The sequence below is a fragment of the Myxocyprinus asiaticus genome, chromosome 4 (genome assembly GCF_019703515.2).
Source record: "Myxocyprinus asiaticus isolate MX2 ecotype Aquarium Trade chromosome 4, UBuf_Myxa_2, whole genome shotgun sequence".
NCBI lineage: Eukaryota > Metazoa > Chordata > Actinopteri > Cypriniformes > Catostomidae > Myxocyprinus > Myxocyprinus asiaticus.
This window is the reverse complement of record NC_059347.1, coordinates 8012218-8032063: the sequence shown is the minus strand read 5'-3', so window position 1 is coordinate 8032063 and position 19846 is coordinate 8012218. Positions and strand designations below refer to the sequence as shown.

The 19846-nt window shown below is 38.6% G+C and overlaps 1 protein-coding gene across 1 annotated transcript in view; it reads left to right on the top strand.

Moving 5' to 3' along the window:
* Nucleotides 1-19386, top strand: part of LOC127437276 (voltage-gated potassium channel subunit beta-3) — a 55504-nt gene extending 36118 nt beyond the window's left edge. The window contains exons 5-14 of the mRNA XM_051692111.1: nt 3758-3802; nt 4390-4434; nt 4525-4568; nt 4642-4728; nt 4821-4906; nt 6379-6499; nt 8137-8231; nt 8313-8433; nt 8939-9027; nt 12107-19386. Coding sequence (XP_051548071.1) covers nt 3758-3802; nt 4390-4434; nt 4525-4568; nt 4642-4728; nt 4821-4906; nt 6379-6499; nt 8137-8231; nt 8313-8433; nt 8939-9027; nt 12107-12196 — 823 coding nt within the window. The 3' untranslated portion in view covers nt 12197-19386. The remainder of the gene's footprint in view (nt 1-3757; nt 3803-4389; nt 4435-4524; nt 4569-4641; nt 4729-4820; nt 4907-6378; nt 6500-8136; nt 8232-8312; nt 8434-8938; nt 9028-12106) is intronic.
* Nucleotides 19387-19846: the final 460 nt, after the last annotated feature.

Below are 19846 nucleotides of genomic sequence, written 5' to 3'. Positions count from 1 at the left end.
TGTTCTGTCTTGCCCTGGAACCATTAGCAGCCGCGATAAGAAAGGAGGATGATTTTCCAGGGGTGACAGCGGGAGGTGTGGTGCATAAGCTTCTGCTTTACGCAGATGATATTTTATTATTTGTCTCTGAACCTACTAGATCTGTGCCTTGCCTCCACAGAATTATTAATTCCTTTTCCAAGTTCTCAGGATACAAAGTCAGTTGGTCTAAATCCGAAGCTTTGGCACTGACAGCGTACTGCCCAGAAACGGCTTTCCAGCCGAGCGCCTTCCAGTGGCCCAAACAGGGCATTAAGTATTTGGGGATTTTATTCCCAGCAAATTTGTCTGATTAAGTTAATTTTGTCCCTTTAATAAAAAGGTTTTCAAGCGATGTGGGCAGGTGGGCTTCATTACATTTATCGATGATTGGGAAGGTTAATGTTATTAAAATGAATTGTATTCCAAAATCAACTACCTGCTTCAGTCTCTCCTTGTAGATGTCCCACTCTCTTATTTCAAGCAATTTGATAGTATAGCGAAGTCCTTTATTTGGAATGGTAAGCGCCCCAGGTTAAACTTCAATAAGTTAATTGAAATTTCATTGGCCAATTGACAATGGTGAGTTAGGCCTACCCAAGATTTTGTTTTATTATTATGCGTTCAGTCTTAGACATTTGGCTCATTGGTCGCTTCCACCTGAGAGAGCCCCTCCCTGGTTTTGTATTGAAAAGGAAGTTCTTGCCCCTATCTCGCCACTGCAAAGCCTTTCAATCAAACTAGCCGGAGAGGTTAAGTCGCACCCCGTTATTTTGCATTTGCGCTCGATATGGACAAAAGTGTCCAGAGTGTTTAATTCGGATATTTATTTAAACGCAGCCTCGAGCATATGGCTGAACCCTAAACTATGTATTAATAAGTCCCCTTTTTGTTGGTCAGATTGGATTGTGAGAGGGGTTAATGCACTTGGTGACCTATATGAGGGTGGATTATTGAGACCTTTTGAAAATTTGGTTCAACATTTTGGCATTCCCAGATCTCAGTTTTATAAGTATTTACAGCTTCGCCACCTACTCTGCACTATTTTTGGGAGTGGCACGCACCCCCCTAAAGCGGCAGGTGCTTTGGGAGAGGTGATTGCTGATTTTGGAAAAGGCCATGAAGCATCAGTGTTTTACTCCCTACTAATTCAGAGTCTGGGGGATGGAGCCTTGACTTCTCTCAAGAGAGTATGGGAAAAAGATTTGAATTTGGTATTGGAGGATGGAGTGTGGACTAAGATTCTTAAAAATGTCAAGTCTGTATCTAGAGATGCAAGGGTTCGCCATATGCAATTTAAGATTTTACATAGATTTTATTGGACCACCTCTAGATTATATAGGCTTGGTCTTAAAGACACACCCACTTGCTGGCGATGCCAATCAGAAGTTGGAGACACTACCCATGTCTTTTGGGGGTGTGTTAAGATCCAGGAGTTTTGGTTGAGGGTTCAGAGTTATTTGTGTGATGTTTTGAACACTCAGGTTTTGCTTTGTCCCAGACTCTGTATTTTGGGTGATGGGGCGGTCATGCATTTAGGGGATAATCACATAAAAAATTGGGTTCTGACCAGTCTCATGATTGGCAGGCAAGTAATTTTAAGGGGTTGGAAGTCAAGTGGAGCAGCCTCTTTTTCGGAGTGGTGTGTGGAAATGGGGAGGGTAGCTGAATTTGAAGAAGCGGTAAGTAGAAGGCTGGGGTTTAGGGACTTATTTGTTAAAAAATGGGGCAAATATTTCGTTTTTTGGGGGGACTCTCGGGGAAGGGATGTGGAGAGTGTAGTTTAGTTTAATCATGTATGTTTATTATTATTTTATTTATTTGTGTATATACGTGTGTGTGTGTGTGTGTGTGTGTGTGTGTGTGTGTATGTGTGTGTGTATATATATATATATATATATATATTTCTTTTTTTGGATTGTGTGTGTGTTATGTGGGACCACAGGGATGTTCGTTAGGGGTCAGGGTGGGGTTGTATTAGTAGGGTTTAAATGTAAAATGTTGATTCTTTATATATGTGTTGAGTTTTTTCCACTGTCATGTGCATATGAATCAATAAAAATGTTAATTACAAAAAAAAATAAAGACAGTGCCTGTTGTGTGTATAAGAAGAAAGTCCTATAAAAGCGTGTATTATTTTAATACCAATGAAGGAGTCAGTATTTTTAATCATTTAGATTTTTTTTATTAATAAACATGATATGACTATGACAAACAAAATATAGCATGATATAAACATGATGTACTGTTATAAAAACACGGAGTTGTAAGAGATTTCGCCGAACTGGAGGTGTCAGAATAAACACCATGGTAATGGCATACTACCATACTATTATTACTGACATAGCAGAAGTAGTAAAAGTAGTGTGTGAAGTACGCATTTGCGAACGCAGCCCATGAAACGTGTAACCGTTGTCACATTGTGAGTCTGGCCAATCGTAAATGAGCTGTGTCGTCATTCAGAGCTTGTGCAGCTCCTCTGGAGCAACTGCAGAGGATGCACCAGCTGGCTGCTCTCAAATCGCTCTCACGTTACTTTGATGGAATACATAGCAGTGACGCGGCGGTGGCGCCGGTTCAAGTCGGACAAAAGTTCTAATCAGCATGCACTGCTTCAAGTCCAGCACCGATCGGTCTGCGCAGGGCTGCATGAAGACGAACACACCTAATGACAAGACAGAAGAGCACATGGCGAATGAATACAATCATAAGCCATGTTCTCAAACAAATAACACAGCACACAAGACTGATAGAAGTGCACATGGCAAAAGAACCGAAGCCATGTGCTCACAAAGATGAGACATGGAGCATGAGTGTCTGGATCCCGACACCAGAACCGAGACTGAACTAGACCGATGACTCAGGATCCAGACACCAAGCTTTGAACATGAAAACACAAACTAGACAGAAGAGCACACAGCAAGGGAATCAAACCCAACCGTGCACTCACAGAGACATGAACAAAGGGGCAAATTAACTAAAAACAAGGTAACAAGGGGACGGGCCTAGAAGTGAGACAGGAGAGCACATGACTGACAAAGTCTGACAGAAGCCATGTGCTCACACCAAACACAATAGGTGTGTTCGAGTTCGACTGCGCCTTGCCTCACTGATCAGTGAGATTTGCCAGTTGCAATTGGAGGAGGAGTTGAAAAGCAAGCCATCAAGCCGGACACTTTGCTCCTCCAGTCGCATGCTGAACCCATGCCAGTCACGAAATGGAGCATGAGTGTCTGGATCCCGACACCAGAACCAAGACTGAACTAGACCGATGAGTCAGGAAACAGACACCAAGCTTCGAACATGAAAACACAAACTAGACAGAAGAGCGCACGGCAAGGGAATCAAACCCGACCGTGCACTCACAGAGACATGAACAAAGACAGACAGAGCACATGGCCAGGAAATAAACACTGAGCCATGTGCTCAACACAAATACAGAATATGGGTGTCAGGATTCTGTCACTACACAATAAACATGAATGACCAAAGTGACAGGATCCTGACAATGACAAATTTAGGAAGTGGTTTATACTTAAAACAAGTGAAAAAAAGAAGAAAAAAAAATACACTTATATTTCTAATTTCTTATTTACACTTACAGTAGTATAAGTCTTAACATTGAATGCTATTTTGTGTATCTTGTTTTAAGGATGATTAGATAATTGACAAAGATATTATTTTTATTTTATTTTTGTAGAGCAATTATAAGAAACTGATTTTGTGTCCTTTCCTTCAGGGCTGAAATCACTCTAGGGAACATCATTAAGAAGAAAGGCTGGAGGTGACCTGCTTTAATTCTAATGTCTCTCACTTTGTATCAATATCGTGGGAAATAAATTTGAATATATTGTATGTGAAGGAATACCAGTGCTTGAATTGACTCATCTTAAAAATTCATATTGTGAGATGTGGTGGGATCAGAACACCCACAATTAATGTCATATTTACAAAAAAAGAAAAAAAAAAGTCAAAGACATCCAGTAAATGAATAGCACAATCAAAGTATACAATGAAAAACAAAAATCAGTCAGGAAAAGGAACGTCTAGTTTGTCTAATTGTATGATTCTTGGTCATAGGGGGCATTAAAAAAACTTTTGGACTGAAAGCACATCAGTTTATTGATAATGATCAGTTAATTGGGGGGGGGGGGTCATGGCCCCCAGCACCTCCGCAATTTAAGCACTGCCCTTCTTCAAAGGTCAGATCATGGGAAATGTTCTTAAATGGTCTTGGCAAACATATTTCCTGAGTTTAGAGGAAATAGTGGGGTTATGTTCAATCTTTCAATCAATCTAGGAGCAAAATTATAAAAGAAGAATAGGCTTGTCTACTGTATAAAAACAGTCTTCCTCAAAAATTTGTTTCAGGCGGTCCAGTTATGTAGTAACAACTAAGATCTACTGGGGAGGACAGTGAGTATCTATTCAGTTCTACCATGTCATATTTTCAGACTGACACAAATGACAAAGATCCTCTCTGACATTTCTATTCATAATCTACAGAGCAGAAACAGAGAGAGGTCTGTCCAGAAAACACATTATAGAAGGTAAAGTGCTCTTCACGGTGGTAATGGTGGTAATAATTACAGTATGATGGTAATAATGGTGATGTATCTGCAGGTCTCAGAGGCTCCCTGTCTAGACTACAGCTGGAATATGTGGATATCGTCTTTGCCAATCGCAGTGATGTGAACAGCCCTATGGAAGGTCTTGACTTTTTTTTAAAACATTTTCATGCCAGTTACAAATGCATAAGTTATGGCACAGCAACAGCACTGTGGTGTGTTTGTGGTTTGCAGAGGTGGTACGTGCAATGACATTCGTTATAAATCAGGGAATGGCCATGTACTGGGGCACATCCCGATGGAGTGCCATGGAGATCATGGTAGGTTCTAGTTGTTTCTTTCTCTATTTACCCTTTCTCTCAGATACATAACAAAGTTTATTTATTCATTTCCATCATACATTTACCATTTTGAATAGGTAAATGACTACAAAATATTGGTTATCATCTGCAGTTCTATTAGTACATTGACCATCAAAGGTTTTTGGACAGTTAAGTTATACAACCCTCCTATTGCGTTCAGAATCATGCATTCGCAGAATTTGGAATTTGAGCTTTTAAATCATTCGTAACCTGATGGTTTTCATCTAAAACTATATTGTAAGTCATTAATAACTTCTTAACTGTTCATGCATATAAAAAGATTTACTTTGTTTGGCATATTAACTGACAAATATAAAAGTTATTAATTTGCTTCTTTTTTTTTTAATAATACAATTTAGAAATTATTTGACATTACCATATACATTAAACTGAACATCATCAAAACAACTGTACAACTCTAGTCTACAACATTAATATTTCTTTAATATGCTTTTAAGCAAATCTATTCTATTTGTTCTCATGAACTGCTGATTGTTATTGCGTGAGTGCGCTGCAAGCTGGTTCAGCTTTAGATGGCTGCAGAGTAAAATGGACAATTTCCTTTTTCAAGCCCTATTTAGACTAATGTGTGCATGAACTTTTGCTCTCGCCACACCCCGTTTAGACAGTAGATGCTTTGATTTTGTTCATTTGTTATGTTTGTTACATCTGTCATGTCTGTTTTGTACAGGAAAAGTGTGTGAGACTGTATGTGTGTGTGTCTGTGCATGTTTGTAAAGAAGATGCATTCCCAGTGAGAGACAAAAAAGTGTAAGAGAGAGTATGGGAAAGATGCTAAATGTAAGTGAAGTGTTTATAAGAAAAAATCTAATTCATAGATGTATTGTGTATTTTGATAGTCTTGACAAAGTCACAAAATTTGGTTCCCATACTAAAAACTATGTGGTATTTAAAAAAATTATTATCTACCTCTCCTGGGTCAAAAATGACCCGAACGCAATGGGAGATTTAAAAAATGTGAATGTCATTATATGACATTCAAAATATCAAATCAAATGGCATTTATTTTATGGCATTTAAAATTGCACAAGCACATGTCACAACCAAAAAATGTTACAAAAATAAGTTTGTTAGGTTTGATATGATAAAATGATAAAACAATATCCATATGTCCAAAATGTCCATAGTTAATGTGCTGAACTACAACTGTAGTTACTCTGCTAGGACACCTGTGTGAACTTGAGGGGTACTCACTTCATACATCCTCTAAAATCACCTTTAGACCAGTTGGTTAAAAGTAATTGCAAAAGTGGTGAAGTTAGAAAAGAAGAGCTCTAGCACTGTTTGTATGCTGATGTCACTTGGTTTGATATTTTGTTATCTAATACTATTACATTCATATACTTTAGAGACGCTGTAATCGAAAGGACAGTTTAATCATTTACTGCTATGTGTTTGTGTGTGTGTAGGAGGCGTACTCTGTAGCAAGGCAGTTTAACTTGATCCCACCGGTTTGTGAGCAGGCCGAGTATCACTATTTCCAGAGGGATAAAGTGGAGGTGCAGCTGCCCGAGCTCTACCACAAGATTGGTCAGTAAACAAAATGTACTTATAATTTAAAATAATGTTCAGGCAATATTAAAAGAGATTTTACATACTCATTGGCTCTGTTCCAAAATCTAGTGAGCTGCATCGCTGTTTACTGTCTATGTAGGCAGCAACCTTTTAAAGGCTCTTTCACACCAAACGCGTAAAGAAAAAGCGAGATGAATCATCAATGAATGACCCTTTCACACCAAATGTGAAAACAAATATTCGTTGTCAGCAAATTCACGGCAGCACAAAAGGTGGCTCACCACAAAGACTCTGTCTAATCTCAGCATTAAAAATCAGAATCTGTACTGAGAGTCTTAATTGAAAATATCGAAAAACAATTCTACATTTGCAAAGTCACTGTAATAACATTTACATACGTTAAAGTGCTGTAAGTGTTGTTAGCCGTTCTGGAACTTCCGTTGGACTTAGCCACAGATTTAGCCACGCCCCCTCTTTCCAAAACTACGCCCTCTAAAGATACAAAGTAAAAACCACTGTTGTCTGTTCAATAAACAATCATTTTTAATCTTCTGACAGTCTCAGATTATTTTAATTAAAAATTAAAAAAAGTTATATGATGCTAAGGGGAAAAGAACACTGAAGGAGCAAATTGAGGTAGGTAATTTTAAATAATTGCAGAATAGACATGAAAGAATAAAATAATATTGATCAGGATAAATTATACATCTTACAAGGCAAAAATGTCAATGCTTACTGAATGTATACATATTTTTGTGAACAACTATGTTGAAAAAAGAGTTTTCAATGCGTTAACGTCTTTAAGAGGGCTAATATGTATATAGCAACTGCTCAGCGCACATGACCCAAAGCTTATATCTTATTGATCCGTGCGGTTTCATTGCCCACTGAAGAAAAAAATTGGACACACTCTGAGATTAAAAAAACAACGTTTTGTCGATGGTGAATTTTCACTTTCTGTGTGAATAGCTCCATAGGAATCCTTTCTATCTTGTTCGCACCGAACACACACATGAAATATTCAGGATTGATGTGAAACTTAAACCGAAATGTAACCTCAAAGGAGGAAACTCCACGCCCCACACAAATATCACTCCTCATGTGAAGGGCACAAGATGCAACTCAAAACTGATTCCAATGGAGTGTAACATTAGCATGTTGCTAAGCTAATGACGCAAATATTCTACTACGCCAGTACAAAAATACAGAGCACACACAAATATTGGGTGAAATAGTCCATTTTTAATTACAATTAACTATTTTTAGATCAATCTACTGATACTTTTCACTATTGAATCAGTGTTATTATCATTAACAGACAAAGAAGCATTACTGTATTTAGTATTTTGTTAAGATCTGTGATGCCGTGATGAATATGTGGTACTACATGTGATACTAAGCTGTCATACACTGAACTTCAGTTTACTGTATATGGGAAACAGCACACATAAATAAATCACATTTTAAAGTCCACTTTGTAACTTTTCTGTTTCCCTAAAAGCGAATCGACAGCATTTTCAAATTAATTTCTTGTTGTAGCAAAGGTGCTTAACTGTGTAATTTTATTAGTTTGGTTTGAGAGCTGTTGCAAATTAGAACAGACATTAAATCAAACTGCAAGTCTTGTGACTGTCACATGTTCTCTGTTTCAGGTGTTGGAGCGATGACGTGGTCTCCTCTCGCATGTGGGCTGATCACAGGCAAATATAGTGATGGGGTTCCGGACTGTTCACGAGCAGCTATAAAAGTGAGTCGGGAAGAGAGTGTAAATAGCCATAGATGTTCTCTCCATCTGTAGTTTATTGGATAACGTGAATGTGCTTATCAGGGTTATCAGTGGCTGAAGGAGCGAGTGTACAGTGAAGAGGGCCGCAGACAGCTCGCTAAAATCAAAGAGCTCCACCTAGTGGCAGACAGGCTGGGCTGCACTGCTGCTCAACTTGCCATTGGTGAGTGTCTTTAAGTTAGACAATCAGGCACACTTTATTGTTATATTATGTCATTTTTGTAAGTTTGTTTTATTAAATAGTGTTTTTGACTAGGAAGGAAGTTCTGAAAGCTAGAGTTAAAGAAATAGTTGACCCAAAATGGAAATTCTGTCATTTACTTAGCCATGTTGTTTCAAACCAGTATAGCTTTTTGTTTTCTTCTGTGGAACACGCAAGGAGACGTTAGGCAGTATGTTAGTCTCAGTCGCCATTCACTTTCATTCCATATTTTTTCAGTCATTGAAAGTGAATGGTGACTGAGGTTGTCATTCTGCCTAACATCTCCTTTTGTTTTCCACAGAAGAAAGAAAGTCAAACTGGTTTGAAACAAAAGGGTGAGTAAACGATGATTTTATCCAAGGAAACTAAATTTTTCAGGAAATAACCTCTTTAAATAATAAGTATTATTTCTTTATGAATATAAACAGTTGTCTAATATGAATGGAATGTAAATTTTCTCACTCAGCATGGTGTTTACGTAGTGAAGGAGTCAGTTCTGTACTTCTTGGTGTCTCCAATACAGACCAGCTTCTAGAGAACCTTGGAGCCCTTCGGGTAACACACACACACACACACACATACACTCTTTCTTGCACAACTACTCTTTTCTTTTTTTTTTACGAATTGACTAGTTGTCAAGATAAGTATTCAACTAGTCTGTGGATCAGTGTTTCCCTCATGAACAGTATGTGAAACACACAATGGTGTGCAGCATCAGCAGTCTTTGCTGTTTCTGGCAAGTCCAATGCTGTTTTAAAGACCCCATGAAAACAAACATCCCAAACATGTTAATTAAAAGGGGGTGTCCACAAACCTTTGGCCGTACAGTGTAGTTTCTGTCAGACTTTAGTTTCATAGTGGTTTACAAAGAATTTTGTCTCTGTCTTGCATCCATCTCCGATTTCAGCCGTGCCAAAACTGCCAATTTGATTGACTTACATTGTGCTTTGTTAACATGAAATGCTTCTACAGTTCACATTATTTTCACTTTCTTGTAATCCCAAATATATTTGACCGCTACAAAACTAATGACTCTATGTCGCAATACAGTTTGTGGGCAGAGGAATGTTCCTACTATGCCATGTATACCCTGCTGAAAAGACCCGCTTAGACCATCATGCATTTCCATGCTGGTCCAGACTGCTTTATGCTGGTTAATGCTGGTTTGGTCAAGTCATTTTTATTTGTATAGTGTTTTCACAACACAAATCGTTTCAAAGCAGCTTTACAGAAAATTTTGCTTTAACAGAAAATGAAACTGAACTATTAACAGGCCAGAATTTTGCGATCGTATTGAATGTGATGGAATATAGCGTGGTAGAAGGTCACTTAAGTACTGCGGAGCTAACAGTACTTAAACAGGTAGCCAATGTAACAATGATAAAATGGGGCTAATATGATCATATTTCTTGGTTCTCGTCAGCACTCTGGCTGCTGCATTTTGAACCAATTGAAGTTTATTTATTGAACTTGCAGGACATCCTCCCAGTAATGCATTACAATAGTCTAGTCTTAAGGTCATGAACACATGTATTTGTTTTTCAGCATCAGCAACAGAGAGCATGTGTCGTAAATTAGCAATATTTCTGAGTTGGAGGAATGCTGTTCTACAAGAATTGGAAATTTGATTTTCATAGGACAGATAGGTATCAAATATAACACCTAAATTCTTCGCTGTAGGAGACGATGTAACAGTACATCCATCGAGAGTCTGGTGTTGGTTTAGTTGGTGGACCAACAATGCCGTGGTGCACCAGCACAGTTTTACTGGTGAAACTGGTTGACCAAGAAAGATTTGCTGGTTAAGCTAGTTAAGAAGCATCCCATACTATGGGCCAGCATCCAAAACACAACATATACTGTTGACCAGCAATTCTAGTTTTTTCAACAGGGTAGAACAAGTGCAACTGGAGTCGCTAGCCTAGATCAGTGGTTACCAACCTGAGGTCCGCATCCCGCTTAGGGTGGTGTCAGAGTTCACAGGGTAGGGGGACCTCAGATACTTTGAGGCAGTCAAAGTTCCATTTAATAACCATTTGATAAATAATATTTAATTAATAAATAAATACATTTTAAAATTGTATTAAATCTCACGTTTACAATGCTTGCCAATCCGATGCTTCAAAAATGAATCAGTGTCTCAGAATCTCACAATCTTGTTCTCTAGCTCTTGTCTAACTTAACATGATATGGGTAAAATGTAACAACATAAAAATAACATAAAATAAAAAAATGTCCGAAGACCTTAGTGACAACCTGTAGTTAAAGCTGCAAACTTTAATTAAAAACTAAATGTCACTCTACCAAACAGAAACTCTTTGCAGAACTGCATGAGGATGAAGCGCACCAAACCCTACTGCTGCTCACGGAGGTGCACTGGCTGTCATGTGACCAAGTGCTTGTGCTGAAAAACTGCCAGGATTTTACAAGATTTAACAGTAATTTCTTGCAATAAAATACTGCTTTCAGAATTTTAATGTAAAATCAATGCAGGCTATGCCATTTTCTGCTATAACAACAACTTACTGTAACAAGTAAATAACAATATCACGCTGCACTGTGGGATAATTGTGTTTCGTTTGAAGTGCCATTAAGGGGGTTAGTGTTCCCTTTGGATGGAACTTTGACTTATTTGCTTTTGCATTATTTTTGCATTAAAGGCGCCTTTTTCTCACAGTCTTGGATGAGAGTGCTCTCTCTTGCACACACACACACACACACGTAGTGAAGACACGTAATGATGGTTAAAATGAAAGTTATTATATTTCATTCAACCAAAATAGTTTTCATTCTTGTTTTTGTTTTTTTATCTGTCAAAATGACAACGTTATGGAATTATCCATCAATGTTTTAAAAATTCAGTAAATAGCGTATTGTTAAAGGAACAGTTCATCCAAAAATGAAAATTTGCATCATTTACTCTGATGACTTTCTTTCATCTGCTGAACACAAATGAAGATTTTTAGAAGAATTTCTCAACTCTTTTAGTTCATACAAAAATCTGTCTTCAGAAGTTAAATAATAGGTGTGGGTGAGAAACAGATCACTTTCACATTCTTCTTCTTGTGTTTTTGGTGATTCACATTCTTCAGGCTTACCGCCCCCTACTGGGCTGGGAGAAGAATTTCCAGAAAAAAAAGAATGACTTAAATATTGATCTGTTTCTCACCCACATCTATAATATCACTTCTGAAGATATGGATTTAACTACTGGAGTCATATGGATTACTTTTATGATGCCATTATGTGCTTTTTGGAGCGCAAAAATTTAACTTTCATTATATGGACCAAAAGAGCTGAGATATTCTTCTAAAAATCATAATTTGTGTTCTGCAGAAGAAAGAAAGTCATACACATCTGGGATGGCATGAGGGTGAGTAAATGATGAGAGAATTTTCATTTTTGGGTGAACTATCCCTTTAACGCAACCTCTGATTTCAATCACTGCATTCTAAGTGAAAATGAGGAAAAGTTTGTTAATAAAAAACTGCATCTTCCATGGAGTGGAGACATGTGTTGACTAGTGGAAGAACTATTCAGCTACTTGACTAGTCAGTGCTACCCTTAGTACCCACATAAAATCACACATTGTCAAATAACATTATTTTCCTTTCCATCCCTTGATTTTCAACAGATTCTGTCTCAAATGACACCTCAGACTGTGAGTGAGATAGATGCTCTGCTGGGAAACAAGCCTCACTGCAAGAAAGAGTCACGTGCGTGAGATATGACCAGAACTTGTGCTGTCAGAAAAACTAAAGAAAGCGAGGGGGGAAAAGACAGAATATTGACGTTGGCCATCACTTCTCGGCGCTCCCGTATATTACATCACCTGCATGCCTTCTGCAACATGCTTCCATACTGCACTGCTCTCTGTAACCCTACTGAAATATCTCAACATATCTACAAACAAAACTCTCAAACAGCTGTCAGCAACATCAAAGAAATGTGGCAAACAAGAACTAAGAACATGCTGTCTTTACATTTCCTTATTCAGAGAGACTGAAGCTTTTGTCTTCCATGAGGAAGTTTTGCAGGAAGTAAAACTATAGAAGGAAGTGAATGAAACTGGCTATGTTCGGAGTAGAATACTAGAAAACTGCAAAGTATACACTGTATAGTGTAAAACAGTAAAACAGTTGGCATAAACATTTCATGCAGTAGTATGCTACATTGTTGTCATATGACCTCATGATGTTGTATCTCAGTGGCGTCCAGTTAACATCTGTCCATTTTTTTATTTTTTTATTTGGCAGTCAGATCACATGAGTCATAAAAGAGATGTTAAAAATCACGACTGTAATTCTGGTTTATTCATCACACTGGAAATGGAAGGTCTAATCGAGCGCATTGCATATATTTATATAGCCTTATATTAAGAGAAAAAGTATGAGTAGTATGTTATAATACTACTCCGAACATAGCCAAAGTCAAACATCTTCATAATTCCTTTTGGCTCTTTATTTTTCACCAGGTTTTCAGTGTATGAGTGGTTAAGTGTGTGTGTTCAATGAGGTATGGATCAGTGTTTGTGCGTGTGCACGCAGTGACACTTTGAATCAAACTCTCCATTGCTGGTGTTGCACCTGAGCGACTTGAAAAATGGATGCCGCATATCATTGGACGGACTGAATGACAACCACTTGGCATAGCCAAATGTTTAGGAGAGCTGCTCGTCCTGTTTACCTGGACATCCCGTCTACAATCTGTTGCATTTTATTCTCACGGTAGCTTGAGCGTGTGACAGGAACAACATGCAGCGAATGCAAACGGCTGGTTGGACACATCACAAGTCTTCCTCGGTTTCTCTCCTTTCCATCTCTTCTTGTGTTTACAATGGTGCACCTGTCCCTTTAAGAATCCTTGCAGTTAGGGGAGGTGTTTGCGAGTATGTGTATGGTGCCTTGCGAACATATTCAGATCCAAAGACAATTCACTTAATTAAAAAAAAAAGCCCTACAAAATCCTACTTTGAAAATTAAATTTTGTTCTCTGAAATAGTTTTATGTAAAATTATTTGAATGTGACATTGTTATAAAGTTTCCCCAAAAAGTATTTAGACACTTGAGCGACAAAATAGCATAGCAAGTGGCATTTATTTGAAAAGAAGAATAGCACAAGCACACTTTCCATGCAAAACATTTCACAGAAAGACATTTGTTTGGTTTTAAATGATACTTGACATACTTGAGCCTTGTGTCTCTCCTCTTTGAGACTAATCTCACAGTGAAATTGGAAATGCATTTTTAAAAAAATATATATATTTTTTTAATTCCAAACACTGCCCCCAGTGGCCAAATCGGTAAGTTTTGTTGGGCGTATGGGCACGTGTGAGCAAAATTTTCCAGGTGTAATGTCCACAGAGGGGTGCCAAAACATGTTGTGAAGCGAGCTTTACAGGCTATAATACAGCCAGAAGTAATGCATGTTTTATAAACTGTACCCCCAACCCAAAACTAAACCTAACCATCAGTGGAGTAAAAATGTAACGTTAGAGGGAAAAATACAACCTCCAAATCACACTCGTCACCGATTACGTGAATGCGATCACATCCTGGTTTCAACTTGGGATCCCAATCCAAAAGCGAGATGTGAAGCAAGCTTTACAGGTTGTAATACAGCCAAAAGGAGTGCATGTTTTATAAACTGTACCCCCAACCCCAACCCAAACCTAAACCTAACCATCAGTGGAGTAAAAATGTAATGTTAGAGGAAAAAATACAGCCTCCAAATCGCGCTCGTCACTGATTACTTGAACACGATAACTTCCTGGTTTCAATGCGGGATTCCAACCGGACTTCCCACACTGCTGACACAACTCATCTAAGGTTGCGTCACAAGGGAAGGTAAACATGCTTGAGCATATGCAAATATGTGTGATAGGAGATGGCGCTTGTCAGTGAGTCGGAACAGTGTGGCCGATAGTGTACTTGACCTTCTGGAAACAACATGCCGATTTCCTGTGTGATCATGTTGACAGTTCTCCACCTCTTCGCCTGTTCAATGTGCCCATGGTGATTTGCAGCCAGCTACTGCAAGCATTGCGATTAATCACATCTGGCGGTGGTGATGATGCCAGGAATATTTTGTCATTGGACTTTCATTAGTGAGACATGTACTGTAAGTGCTCAGGTGAGGCACTTACCGTAATTTCCTCCCGGGGGCTGGAAAATGGGAAAAAGCAGCCTCTAAGTTGCTTGAATTTTCTCACTTGAGCCTCCAAAAAAAAAAAGTATGATGAACGGTGCTTACCATGTTGCCGTGCTTTTGAGTTTCACCGCCATTGCCATTCTTTCCAGAGCTGCACGAGCAGCTTATGACTTGACGTTCTCCATATTAAGCGAGAGTTCAGGTCTCTGGCACTGCCACTTTTGCAGTGCCTGTTAAACAAGCAGTGCAATGAATTGGAGCTCCAAGATCTCTGCCCAGGAAATTGGCAGATCTATGGGTGTCCCAGTGTCTGTGGAGCGATCCTGGCTAAATTTTGTCAAGAATTGGCCTCTTGCTTTTCCGGCTGTTGTGACCAGGGAACGAGAGCTTGACATCTCCCCTGTAACATACAACAGCTCTGTAACATATTACAGTAGTCCCTAGCTTCCCGCACATTTACCAAAATTTGTCAATGCGGCACTCGAGCGGCATCCTTGTGCTGAATTACCTCGCCGATCGGTTGCTTATAGCACAATCAGAGGAACAAGTGTGCAAGCACAGGGACATGTTGCGGACGCATTTGGAGCATTTGGGTCTCAAGCCAACTGGGCACCAGATGTGCCTCAACATATGTGGCGACGCAGTCGCTAATGTCTCCTTGTGACGCAGCGCTGTGTTGCGCTGGAGTGGCCCAACCTCCTTTGGTTCCTGGAGCTGGTAGAGCTGGTAGATTCTCCCCTATGGGAATTCCCTTGAGGGGGCATCTACTCTCGCAGGCATGAGGCATCCTTGCATCCTCTTCATGGAAACTTCATGGAAACTTCATGTTTGGCCCCTAAATGGGGCTCATTTGACACACATGGGTTGTCGCAGCCAGTAGTCGACACCATACTACAGCCCAGAGACCCCTCAACGAGGTGACTATATGCCTAAAAATAGCAACATTTTTCTCGCTACCAGAGTGAGAACCCAGCGCGTTTTCCTGTGCAGACAATGCTCTGCTTTTTTACAAGAGCATTTGGATATTTGGACCCAGGCTTACCTTAACTCTTGCTTAGATTTTGGATGGGGCTTATCAAAACCCTTTCTCCAGTCTTGAGAGGGTTATATGCCCAAAGCGCTGGCCACCTACTTCAGTGCTCAGGTTGTTACCTTGCAAGCACTCTCACCTCCCCCCTTTGTGTCGGACAACGCTGCACATGTTCTGTCATGTGAGGGCATTAGGCATGTTCATTGACTGAATGAGTCAGTTCAGGCTGTCATAACAGAACTTTGCCTGCTCTGAAGGCTGCTCAAAATGTTTAGCCATCTCTGGGTTGTGGACACCATTGCGCTTGCTTATGATTCACAAGGCAGACAGTGTCCCATGGCTGTTAAGGCTCATTCCACCAGGAGCATGGCCACCTCCTAGACATGGGCTAAGAGTGTGTTCTTAAAGGACAAATGCCAAGCTGCAGGCTGGGCTTCCTCTAATGCTTTTGTCTGGTTCCACAACTTTGATGTTTCCTCCCTCTTTTCCCAGATTTTGACTGCGAAGGTTGGTTAATAAATCAGTGTTTCACTACTCTGCTTGGCTAGTGTCATTGCCTGTATTATTAGCCTGTATTATTAGCCTCATGACCATGCCTTCTCTCTTGTTTGCGAAGAGGAGTTTATTTTCAGTGTTTCACTACCCCGTCAGCTAGTGCCATTGTATTACATTCCCGGTCTATGACCATTCTGTCTCTTCCCTTCTCACTGTGGTGTGAAGCAGAGTATTCTGAGCACCTAGAATGGCTAGTGTCATTCTCATATTATTTTATCATAAATGGTTTATTTGTTCTCCCTCTTTCCTTCCTATTTATCAATACGAAGGAGGGGTTAAATTGATGCTTTTTCACTACCCTATTGACTAGTGGGCATTGCTTTGGTGTTAATCAGTAGCACAGCATTATGGTACACAGTTCCCATAGTGTCAGCTACTGAGGCAGCGTTGAAGTGACCGACTTGAAACGGAACGTCTCATTTACGAATGTAACTGTTAAGGGACCAAGAGATGGCTCCTGATGAAATGGACCTGTGCTCCGGTTTATATGCCCACGATGATGCACCAAGTGCCATCTGCCAGTCCAGATTGACGTGATTATAAAGGGTTTCAGAGATTGTTACTCCTGGGAGGAGTTTACCGTAGCATCAGCTACTCTCAGCATCTCATTCCCTCCTTTCAGGGAACCAAGATTACATTCGTAACCTAGACATTTCACTGCAGTAAACCTACAGTAAAAAAGTAACCACTTTTGTGGAAAGAACCATGGTTTCACAAACCATGATACATGTTCCACAAATTAACCATGGTGTTACTATAATAAAACAAACCATGTTGTTTTTTTTTTGTTGTTGTTGTTTTTTTTTTTTTTTGGCAGAATGATTATGATATTTATAACCAGTTTTGGTTTTCCTGTTTTGACCACAAATATTACTACTTTTTTACCACGAATATCATGGTTAAAATACGATCCCTGTAGTAAACATGGTAAATTTTGCAGTTATGGTTTTACTACCAATACCATAGTTAAACTATAGCTAATATTGTAAAACCACTGTAAATTTTGTTGTTACTATGGTATAAATACAATAGTTTAACTGTGGTTACTGTAGTAAAACCTTGGCTAATTTTCGTAAGGGATCGACAAATGTATTGCGAGGGAACCCAAAAAATTTGCAAGGGAATGCAAAACGTATTGTGAGAGTACAAAATAATATAATAATAATAACGAAAATTAATTCCCTCCTTGTCCTCTAAGGGGCTCCGAAGAAAATATGTTTAAAGCTGAAATGTGTATTTTTTTATGTTAATACACTCTCTTATTCCAGCTTAATATGTAGAGACATTAAATATACATTTTTTTTTTTTTTTTTTTTTTACATAAAACATTGTCACATTAATATAATAATTTTACATTTGAGTGCTTAAAAATAAAATATAAAACTATAATTAAAGTTAAGATTTGTACATCAGCATAATTAGAGAACTGTTGGTCTGAATGATTTTGCAAGGCGTTATATAGTATATGGGGGCATGGCTTTGATGGTCAGCATCCTTTTGCACTAAGTGGACAAAGTCATATTTAAAAAATCATAGTTCACATACAGTCATGAAGGGTCATAGTTTAACATGACCAGAGGACTGTGTTAGTATTGCTTTGTGTGTATGACAAACACATGCTGCGTCCGTGACAATGAAAAGTGGACCACTTCACTTCTTAGTGTGTGTGTTTATGTCGTCTCATGATTTCAGATAGAAAGACATACTGTAGAAGAGACTCCTGCACATTGAATTGGCTAGATTAAATAAATATTTCCCAACAATTTCCCTTAAAGATTGCTTTATATCAATGTGCAGTGTCATACAGACAAGCAAATGAACCTTGTTCAGCACAGTAAGCAGGTACCGTCAGTATTTGACTTTTTATATTGAACAGAGATCGGTTCTGAGGTTTGAGTTGGAGCAAAGAAAGTCAGCAAGAATCAATTTATTTATGAAAACTGATATTTAGATATTTATTGCTAAACTATATTTGGTTTTCCAAATATTCCTCCAGGTGTGCTTTCCAGTGGTTCTCAACTCTTTTTGTTTCACGACCCAGATTTCACTTTGAACATCAAGTCAAGACCCAACACAATACCAAAATTAGCATAGAAATGTAAATAAATATCTCCTTTAAATCAGACACTGAAATCTGCAGAGTTTGATTGGACACACATCCTTTGACATCAACAGCAAAACATATGGGAAGCGTTTTTCCATCCCTTTAAAAAGGTAAACAATGTCAATTATATGGTACGTTTCAATTGCTTTTTTCCTGCTGTCCATGACCAAATCAGACCAGACCTGCAGCCCATTTTGGGGTTGCAACCCACCTGTCTATCAGTCCAAACAGGAAATGTTATTTGATTTTCTTTCTATTATCTCTGTTCATATGCCATTTGTTCGAGAGAATGCACATGCACATGCACATGAACATGAAATCAGTTATATGGAGACAAACTACAGTTATTGTGGTCTAAATGTTTGACAGATTTGAAATAGAAGTTGTCCTGGTGCACTGATCTGAGACCAGCTGTTTTTCTTTGAACTTTTAAAGGTAAAGTTTGAATGGTCAAGCTGATCCTGGGTCAGAAAAAAAGGGCCACTTCTAAATGGGGTGACATAAATCCCTTTACTTGTAATGCAAGTTCACCATTTTGTACTCTCTCTACAGCACTGAGTGGTTCTAATATATCTTTGTATTTATAATGCTCAATTGTGTAGGGATTGTACCAGAGTTGGTTATGGAGACATTTTTGGCAAAGTTTCACCTACAGTATGTTTGAATGGAGAGGCGTCAAAATTACTGATCTTTTTTTATTAATATGAATAATCATTAGCAAGACAGGACTATCATTAGTTAATCTAAACTAATGTATATATACATTTAGTGCACTCCCTCATGTGGTAATTCTGCCTGAATATGTTAAAATTTACTGTCATGCAACTAGAAAAGAAATGAAAAAAAAAAAAAAACATGAAACAAGCCCTGTACTGAATGTATCTTGCTTGCCTTTAAAATGTGTGGAGAAAATTGTTGTCACATGTGTCATTTATGTCAGCTACTGGAGCATGACAATCAATCACAGCAACGCTTGCATGTTACACATATGTACTCAATCACACTAGTCTATGTTTAAGAATATTGTGAATGTCACCCAACAAAACAAACTCGCATTAACACATAATAAAGCACATCCCCATCAAGGGCGTAGCAGGAAATTACTTTTGGGTGGGCCTCAATAAAAATGGATGGGCCATGGGAAAGTTTTCATCTTAACATTAGAGAAGCGGCGCATTCAAAAAATCCTTTCACACTTTCAGAAATCCGAATTTATGCATTTTTTAAACTGTTTTATAAATATACAGTACATTTGAAGCCAAGTAATAATCTCTAATATTCTGGGTCTAATTTGGGTGGGTACAGGCCCACCCTGGCCCACCCTTGGCTATGCCACTGATCCCCATTAAAACTAGCAATGCTACATTTATGTTCCCTTTGTTAATGGTTTATAAAGGGGTTTATTAATGACTAATAATTCATTTACAAATGTTTTATAAATAATGACATGAATAATGGCATTGTTATAATTACATAAATTTAAAAAAAGGAAACATTTATAATAACACTGTGGTGTGGTGGTGGCATAGTGGACT